A 10032-nucleotide genomic window follows, 5' to 3' on the forward strand; every position below is an offset into this window, starting at 1 on the left:
AAAAAAAAAAGGCCATCTGCTGATACGGGGTAAAGACTATAGATTTAATTGCTATTCATGATACATTGTAAAACTTGTCTATATAAATATATGAAGATTTAAGACAACCCTGAGCAGTGAATGATGTCAAAGAGTATAAGCTCAAGTCCATTTCATACTGGAAGAAAAAGGCCATTACTTTTTTGTTCTTATTTCATAAATGTTTCCTGATTTTTCATTTTTCAAGGGAAGCCTTGCCTATAGTCAGTGCTTTATACAAGGCTTTTTTTTTTTTTTAAACTGGCATTTGACATCCAGGTCTTTATTTTTTCCCTGTTCTTTATCTTCCATGGAAAGATACAGACTTAGTATAATCTAGAAGAGATTCAGACAATGGCCCTGGGGTTAGGGGGTGGGGGAGAGGTTTCAAAGCTATTTCAATGGCAAAATCAAGTATCTAACTTGGGTAATACTGAAGTATATCCTTCATGACTTCATTAAAATCTGAATTGTAAATACTTGGTACAATGGATAAAGTATTAAAGTTTTGATTGAATACTTCTATTTAAAAGATCAAGATTTTAAAAGTTAGGGACCGTAGTACCATGGCTGTTTGAAAATGAATGCAGAGGAATTCTACAGTGAAAGGGTTTTTTTGAGGTGTCATCCCAGGGTAATCACAGATCCTGGCAATAAAATATTAGTGGCACAATACAGGTTTCCTGTATAAGGTTTTGAGAAACTGGCACTCCTCAAAATAACAGACGAAGCAATGTAGTTTTTGCTAATCACACTTAATTGTGACTCATGACAAAGACCTACTGTTGATGAACATTCCGACAAAAATAGTTTGAAACTGAAAGAACTTGGCCATTTATTTTTTTAACATGGACTTGGCTAAAACATTTTCTAAAACCAAAAGCCAGGGTGATGATTCATTCATAGCAGTATTATTAAGACTATTAAATTGATTATGGATTTTTTAGATTATTAACAGAAAAAGCATTCTGGGATGCAGGATTTGTTTTCTGGGTTACCTATTCTTCTCTGTAACTTAAGGTAATGCTCAAAAACAATGCCATTCAGTTATCCTTAGGTAACCTTTAGCCATTTCTAAACCCCACTTTGGGGTTTCTAAGTCAGGGATTTCACAACCTTTCTCCTGCCTCTACACCATTATGAAAAGCAGCATACTCCTACAAAAATAAATTCCTATTATCCTACTCAAATTATTGATCTTTAAAAAGGCATAGGTGGGTTTTGGGGCTCTTTATATGTTAATCATATAAAGGACTAAAGGACTTTATTCCTCTTGAAAATTAATTTGAAGGGTCAGTATTCACAATGATCCACAATTAACGTAATTTATTTTTCTTCTCCTTAAATGAGTCCTTAAAACATAGATTGCTATGTGTGATGATGACACAGCAGTCACTTTAACAGAACCTCAGTGCACTTTTTGGTTAGGTATTCCATGCCAAATATCTTAAGTTAAAAATCATTTGCTTTGGGAATTCTAAATGTACTTAAAGTTACAGGGTCTAAATGCAAATGGAAGACACTTATTAATAAATTAAATTTTGGTAGCCCATTCATGATATAGCTGTAAATGTAACTTGATTAATGTATTACTATAAGATAACAGTAACTCCCTTAAAATTTTAACTTACCATTTGTCTATTTCTAAAAAGGATTTAAATCAGCTACTATTAGACTGGTATTAGAAAGGTCGTTTCAAATGTTGCAGAACACAAAGGTTTGAGTATGTGGCGTAACAAATGCTAAAAGATAAAATTTTGAAGCATAAATAGTCACTCTTCGAACATGGTGGAAGGCTTTTCTTTGCACAACAGTCTCTGCCCTTTCCTGCCAGATCCTTCTCTCATCCTCATGGTAAATATTTTGGGAAAAACACTAAAAGCGAGTAGAATGATTAAGCAGAATCCTCAGTGTAAGCAAAACTGCTTAACACACAAAATTATTATATACCCAACAGTGTTTTGTATTCTTTAACTGAAAAGGGCACCAAAAATAATTACCGCGGAGTTGAGTTTTTTCTTGAGATCTTTGCGGGGGGGTAGGGGGTTGTACTACTTATAAAGATGAAAGGCACAGAACTAAATTCTTCCCTTTTTTATTAGTGCTATTATGAAATATTATTACAACTTTACTATAGCAAGAAAGTAGTGGGAAGGTTATTAATCGATAATGAATTGCCATAGATACCTTAATGCTGTAGAAGACACGATGCTCCAGCTTTGAAGCGCTCTACACTGTTACCTACAGGCAACGTTGAGGTGGTCCCACTGACATACACGGTTATTCCCTTTCCTCCAAGAGCCTTCATGTTTTGCCAACCATCCTTACGTAAATACTTGAGACTCACAAATTTTGATATGGCTAAAAAAAAAAAAAAGCCTACAATTTTCGTCTAATCATTTAACGTTATGATACTCAGATTTTTCATCACGTAACTAAACTAGGCCGATACATGTCTACAGACACGTAAATAAAAGCTATCGTATAAGGCCAGCTTGAAATACTTTGGCCTTCACTGTCCTTTGAGTTAATTTTCTAACACCCAGAATGCTAGTTCTACTTAGAATCCGCACATCAGGTTTTCTAACCGTCAGAAGGGCGTGTGTAAGGGCAGGCAGGATTTTCAACCTCATTTCATTCCCCCCCACCCCCAGGGATATAAGAAACCACCCACTGTATGAAACCAGGCGGGGGAGGAGTGCGGCAGCCAGCTGCCAAGGGAGCGCTCTGCAGCGGGGCCATTTCCCTGAGTCACGGAGAGGGCGGGAGGCTTGGCCCCTCACCCACGCCACGTCCTTTTCCTAAGGGGCTCGGTCCAAAAACGTGCCACAAGGGAAGGAAGCAGCACTCGTTATGCCTCGAGGTGCCCAATAGTCATCTCAGTCCCAGGAGACGCCGCATTTCCTTAGAACTAGCTCTCCATTCCAGCAGCTTTCAGCCAACCTTTCCCTGGGAGCGTCACGTGCACCTGGAAGTACGTGGGTGGGACCTACAGCGCCTGCGGAAATGACGTCGGTCGCCCCGAGTCGCATGATGTGGCAAAATGCAAAAAAAAAAAAAAAAAAAAAAAAAGAAGGGGGAAGGGAGGAAAAAGCTAGAGACTGGAGAAAGTGACGGGTCTAAAAAAAGTAGTCCCTCCAGTTCCTCTATTTTCCTAACGCCGCAGCAGTGAGCGAGCCGCCGGCGCACTGCGCCCTGAATCCGTGCGCCCGGCACGGCGCGGCGCCCCGTGGAGGGGTACATAAGTCGGAGGGGTGAGGCGACGGGGCGGAGTTCTGCCGCCGGATCCCTCCGCAGGGCTCAGCCGTTTCCGGAGTCTGCGCTGCGCCCGGTTCCGCCATTGCGGCTCTCCCGGCCCCTGGAGCCTCCGCCCCCGACCCGAGCTCTTTCGTCCGCCTGCCAGTTTCCTGCGTCCCCGGAGAATACCCTGCCGAGCCTAGCCCCCTCCCCTCCCCTTCTCCTCCTCTCCCTCGGAGAGTTCGGGCAGCTATTGCCCCACAGCCCCAGTGACAGGAGGAGACCATTCCCCCCCCGACAGCGCCATGGCCCAGATTCTGCCAATTCGTTTTCAGGAGCATCTCCAGGTGCGGCCGGACCCGGGCTGGGGAGGGCTGTGGAGAGGGTGTAAGGATAGAAGAAGCTGGAATGTGCGCCCGAGCAGAAGAGAGACTGGGGTGGGTGTTGGGGGGTGTATATCGGTGTTGGGGATAAATGGAGGAGGGGAGTTATCTTACACACCTTAAAGGGTTGATTATGGAAAGGCCGAGAGTCTGAGTGTAAAGGGCTGGGAGGCCAGGCCGGGTTCGAAGGCCTATCTTGCTTCCTGGAGGGCCAGAATTTGGCGTACTAGCTCTCCCCGCCGCATTTTATTCACTTCATTCATTTGGATGGGGTGGGGAGGGAGGATTCTTACGTGTTTTTCTTGGAATAAGGTTTCTTATCACCCCCTGGACCAGTGCAGGGCTGTCACCTTCCATCGCTTCTCTCTTTCCCCCATCGTGTCTGCACCTAGGGGCTGTGGGGCGGGTGGGTTGGGGAGGAGCAACCTTTTTTCTTCCCTTTGCGGCTCTCTATTGAGAAAGGCACCTTCCCCGGGGGTGGGGGAGATCGGCTGTGGCTCGTCTCTGGCCTTCCTCGAGGCAATAGAGACAGAAGGTCACTGAAGAAACTGAAAGAAGGTAGAATAAGGGGACGCATTTCTTAAGGCGATGTCAGTCTCACAGTGCGTGAGGTCAAGGCCCCTAGGGGTACCTCGTCCTTTTTTCCCCTTTCTTGATTTCTCTGGGGGTGATGTGCCTCTTAACCCTGTCTCCTCTTTAATTCTAGAAGGTAGGAAAGAGTTATCCAGAGGTTATCTTGAGGTCCCTGAAGTCTAGCAGAGAGTTGTGGGATTGACGTGATTACTCTGGTCAGGATTGCAAGGAATTGAACTGAGCCCTTAGGATAAGATAGAGTACACCTGCTCTGAGACTGCAGGGTTATTTGGTCTAACTAGCTTCCCTTTAGATTCTAGAGATCTTCCCTGCGGTTCCTTATCCTGGAGGCAACATATTGTTGTCTCTTCTGGCAGTATGCCAATGGCCAGTCTAGGCAGGTGACCATTGGAAGGCTTCACTGAATTAAGCCTCTTTAGAGTTTTTAATTTTCCTAGTTCATCAACCTGATTTTTAATTTAGCTAAACTAATTTATTGATATTCATTTTCTTTCTTTTTAAATATCCCTTTTAAGAAACTTGCCTTAGTTTAGTTTCCTGAAGGGGGTCATTATCATACTGGTATGACATGACATGAATATTAGTGATCTGTTAGACTCTTTACAAGCATTGATGGCGATTTTACTTACATTCTTCCTTTGGTATAACATACATAAAGGATTCTTGTTAATGAAAGGGTTTAATAATCAGACCGTGAGTAACATTTTTTGCGGGATTGTCACATTTGCTTGCACTAGCAAGGAATTCTTTTAGGCTTAAAAGTAAAGAGTGACACAACTTTACCCACGAAATTAGTTGAATAATGCAGTTTCTTCAGTTCATTTATGGTTATCAAATAATTCATCGGAAGTAATGAAATACACCTTGGCAGTAAAAGCACTAATAAGTGACAGAATGGACATTCAGAAGTTATTTTATGATCAATTCGAGTTTAATTGCTGTGGTTATCTCTATTAAAGTGGGGTGGCAAATGAATGTGGAGCGATAGGAAGGTATTGTTTTTGAGTGTACAGGGGAAACATGGGCTTGTCCTCACATAAAATGAATCTGAAATATCTTCCTGCAGACAAACGTTTGTAAACCATACACAAGAAAGCATGTACAGCTGCTGTTTATTCTACATGTGTAGCCCACTAGTAAATTTTACTTATTGATCAGTGATAGTTTGAGTAATAGCTTTTTTCATTTCTATTAAAGAGACAAGAATTGTTTGATGATCAGTGATTCCAAAGATTGAAATCCAGCCTTTCAGTTACTGAAGACAGATTTTTATACAGTTCTGATTTCTCAGTAGTTCAGAGTTTCTTCCAAAACTTGAATGAAGCTGTTTTCTTCTCAGATGATTTGAAGATTTTGAGTATAAAGCAACTTTGCATATATACTTGAAAAATTTAGTTGTCTGTTTTGGAGTGCTATATCATTTCTAAACTTAAGCTTAGCTAGTATGACTTGTTGGTAATAATTAGTTGCACAAAGAATCCCAATCACCAGGCTCTTCCAGGATATCTCCTGGTTTCACATTTTTATCTCCTCCCTTTTTTAAAGTAATAAGGATTTTTTTTAAAGGGCATCTTAGGTCTTTGACTTCTGAGCCTCTGCCAGTTTGCTAAGTAGCAGAAAATTTTCTGAAACACCCCAGGGGTGGGGGTGGGGAAATGAGGAACTTGAGTATGAGTATAGAGTTAGCTTGTGAAACTTCAAAACATGAACTATGAATGAATTTATTTTTATATCCTTTAACTGCATTGGCAACTGAAGGCTCTGTCTTCAGGGTTGGAATTCCAGCAAATTAATGTCAATATTTAAGTTATGAAGGTTTTTTTCTTTTTTAGGATGTTTAGACTGATAGCAGTCAGCAAATGAGTACCTATTTGAGCAAGACATAGCCAGAGTTGGCAATTCTGAAAAAAATCCTAGGCTACATATAAAATGTTGCCTGTAATTCTCAGGTTTTTTTGTACATTAAGTATTTGCATGGCAGTTAACACATTGCATTGTATTCCTGGGTTCTTTGGGTCTTAAATTAAAAATCTCCCCACCCTTTGATCTGTAAATTCCAGGAGGGAATGTGCTGTTGAGTTGAATGGCAGTTTCTTGCTATGGTTATTTTGGTTTGCAAAGAAAAAGCAATGCTGAATACTACTGGGATATACTCTGTGCTCAGCTGTACTGTTTGTATAAGATACTGCCTGGAATTCTGCTGTCGAGGCTGAGAATAGCTTCCCAGTTCAAGATACATCATATTTTTCAGGATTTTTGTAGTGGCCAACTTAGCTTAAAGAGCTCCAGTTATTTTAGTGTAAATGTTTTCATTTTGTTGTAAGACACAGAATAGTGTGTTTGTAGAACCATAATCATTTTTATTTTAATGTGCAGTGACATTCACAATTTCAGGAACTTTGATAGTTTGCTCTTGGAACAATGGTTTCTACCCATAATTGGAATGTGTATCTTGGTTTTAAAAGGCCTTTTTGAGTCCTTACCTTGGCAGAATTATTTTTCAATGCTTGTATGTAACCCTATATAATATTTGAATTATATTTAATAAGCTGTTTTTTTCTATATGTTTTATTGATGTGGCTTTTGCTCTTTGGGAGTCACTGTCCTATAGAACTTTCTTCAATGATGGAAATGTCTATTAGCCACATAGGGATATTAAGCCCTTGCAGTGTGACTTAGATGACTGAGAAACTAATTCTTGCTTTTATTTCCTTTTAATTAATTCAAAGGTAAATAACCATATGTGGTAATTGACTATAACAGTGGACTGTATAATTATAGGCCATACTGATGTGCTTTGTGAGATTGAAGATTTATCTGTACACTCAGATAAATCATTTATGTGTTAGAACATTTTTTTAGCTAAAATTAAAAATCATTATTCAAAAGTTTTAGTTAAGTACAGTCTCTTTTGGAAGGTGATGGAGGATGACTAGCAGCAGATTTCTTGAGATCAAAAGTTATGTTTTGTGAATGTGGCTGGGTGCTTTTAGATCTTCACTCATTCTCCCAGGTACCTTTCTTAAACAGATGAAGAGCAGACTCAAAAAGTATTGGGAACAGGATCAAAATGGTCCTTGTATTAGTCTCTGATACAAAATATTTCAAAGAAATGGAGTAATTGTCCTTAAGAGGAGAAGCTGTATAGTATCCTAATGTGGTTTTTTTCTCAGTTGTACTTAGGCCTGGAGGAGTGAATTCTATTTTTTTAAAGGTGATTAATGTGGTATAGTGAATGGAGCATAGGTTTAGGGGTTGTTGAGACCTATGCTATCCAATAGGAAAAAAATACGGCCATGTTAAAAGTAAACAAATAGTATTAATTTTAATATATTTTATTTAACTATTCCTAAAATATTTTAGTATGTAGTTAGAATAAAATTTACTGAGATAGTTTGGATTCTTTTTGTATGTTTACCACTTTAATATTAATTTTCCAAATATGGTGTATATTTTAGGCTTAGAGTGCATAGTTAATCCAGACCCCATTTTTATTGGAAATGCATGATCTTTATTTAAAGTTCAAAAAATTTACAGTTAGAAAAGCAGATTTCATATCTCAGTGATTCTAAACATACTTAAGTTTTTCAATAATTGAATCAATGATGAGTTATTTAATGTTAATTTAAAATTAGTAACTGCATTTCAAGTGCTCAAAATTCTGTTGTGACTTCTATATTGGGCAACATGGTAGCCTATGTGTTTTTTTTTCCCCCTGTTAGGGCATACTGCTTCACAGAGTTACTATGAGGGTCTGAGAACTTGTATGTGAAAGTACTTGGTAATAATGCAACTTAGGACCATTAATTGTTAGCTATATAGTTTTTATCTAGTGCATTTTATTCAGGTCTCTCAACCAATGACCCAATATTCATTTGCAGACTTAGATTTTTTATAAATATTTGGGGATAGTGCATTCACCAAAGAATTAAGTACTTAACTACATGTCAAGAATGTCTTAGACTCCAGGGACAAAGTGGTAAACATAATGGACTGTACCTTGCGTTCTTGTTTGCATAGATTAGTTGGCAAAGGCTGTCCACATACTGTTCCAGTCATGGTGGTCTACTTGACTTTGAATCTTTTAGGTATTTGAATATTAGATATTGTGCAGAACTTTTTTTTTAATTTTGAGAGAGTCACTCTGTTGCCCCAGGCTAGAGTGCCCTATTGTCAACCTAGCTCACAGCACCCTTTGACTCCAGTGTTCAAGTGATCTTCCTGCCTCACCCTCCCAAGTAGCTGGGACTATAGCACCTGCCACAATGCCAGGCTAATTTTTCTATTTTTAGCAGGGAGGAGAAGGGATATTACTCTTGCTCAGGCTGGTCTTGAACTCCAAAGCTCAAGCTCTAACAATCCTTCTACTTCAGCCTCTCAGAGTGCTGGGATTACTGGTGTGAGTTGCATTGACCATGTATATCTGTTTGATCACTACTGTGTGCCAAGAATTCTGTTAAATATTCATGTCTTTTATCTCATTTAATTGGCAAGAGAATCTCTTCAGATAGGTAGGGTTAGCCTTACTTTACAAATGGGAAAAATGAAGTCCACAGCAGCTAACTTGTAGAGTCACACAACTAGTGTGGGTAATCAGACTTTAAAAGCTTGTTCTTTCATTTTGGCGCCTTTACCTAATTTGGTAAATGTTCTGTTTAATTAGTATTGCAAACTATACCACAATTATTTTTATCTGTGCTATGATGTTCTTTGATTTTAGTATTCGTTTGATTTTAGGGCATTTTTTAATATTATGAGAAAAATACAAGCCAGTGAAGCAACATCTAATTTTCTATGCCTGAAGGATTAGATGATAGCTTTCTAAAGGGCTTTATCCAAGTTCCCATTGGAAACTGCAGAATGATTGAGATCAGGTTAACTTGTAATCAGGATTATCTGCATCCCTCTCATAAGGCTGGACATCTCAGACTTTTCAGTCTGAAACCTCTAATGAATGGAGGAAATTTTACTTTGTATTTTGCTATAAATTAATGTTTTGTGTTTATACTAATAAACTTGAAGCTAGAAGAAGACAGTTGTGTTTAAAGAGGGTAGAAAAGGAAGGTGAGAGTAGAATATGCTTGCTCATTTTGAGCAGCATAATGGTAGAAGGGAAAATGGTTACAAACTTTTAGAGTTTTGCTTTGGAGGCAGAACTGTCAGCAGTGTTAGTACTTCCTGTTCTGAATCATTAAGTAAATGAGGAGTTTCTGTAAGTTCTAAAGTAAAGCAGGTTTTAAAGGTTTGTTCTTTCTTTTCTTTTCTTTTTTTTTTTTTTTTTTGTAGAGACAGAATTTCACTTTATTATCCTTGGTAGAGTGCTATGGTGTCACAGCTCACAACAACCTCCAACTCCTGGGCTTAGGCAATTCTCTAGCCTTAGCCTCCTGAGCAGCTGTGACCACAGGCACCGGCCACAACGCCCAGCTGTTTGTTGTTGTTGTTGTTGTTGTAGTTTGGTCAGGGCCAACTTTGAACCCGCCACCCTCGGTATATGGGGCTGGCTCCCTATCCACTGAGCCATAGGGGTTGCCTTAAAGGTTATTTCTGATAGAATAGGAACCAGGTCCTTTAAAACTATATATATATATATATACACACACACACACACACACACACATATATGTATATTTATTTATTTATTTTTAAATTAAACTCTGAAATGTGTTTTTCTGGAAAATATCTTGATGCTTAATATTGGCTTTATTTATTTCAGGTTTTCGGCTTGTCTCAACTTCCTCATTCATTGAATTGAAATAATATTTCCTGGCTTGGCGCCTGTAGCTCAAACGGCTAAGGC

General features: G+C 39.0%; 1 protein-coding gene across 1 annotated transcript in view; it reads left to right on the forward strand.

The window, feature by feature from the left end:
* The first annotated feature begins 3259 nt into the window (after positions 1 to 3259).
* CLTC (clathrin heavy chain) overlaps positions 3260 to 10032 on the forward strand; it is a 78269-nt gene continuing 71496 nt past the window's right edge. The window contains exon 1 of the mRNA XM_003795590.2: positions 3260 to 3602. Within this exon, the coding sequence (XP_003795638.1) occupies positions 3561 to 3602 (42 nt within the window). The 5' untranslated portion in view covers positions 3260 to 3560. The remainder of the gene's footprint in view (positions 3603 to 10032) is intronic.

This window comes from Otolemur garnettii, unplaced genomic scaffold (assembly GCF_000181295.1).
Source record: "Otolemur garnettii isolate 467f Iridium unplaced genomic scaffold, OtoGar3 scaffold00094, whole genome shotgun sequence".
NCBI classification, from domain to species: domain Eukaryota; kingdom Metazoa; phylum Chordata; class Mammalia; order Primates; family Galagidae; genus Otolemur; species Otolemur garnettii.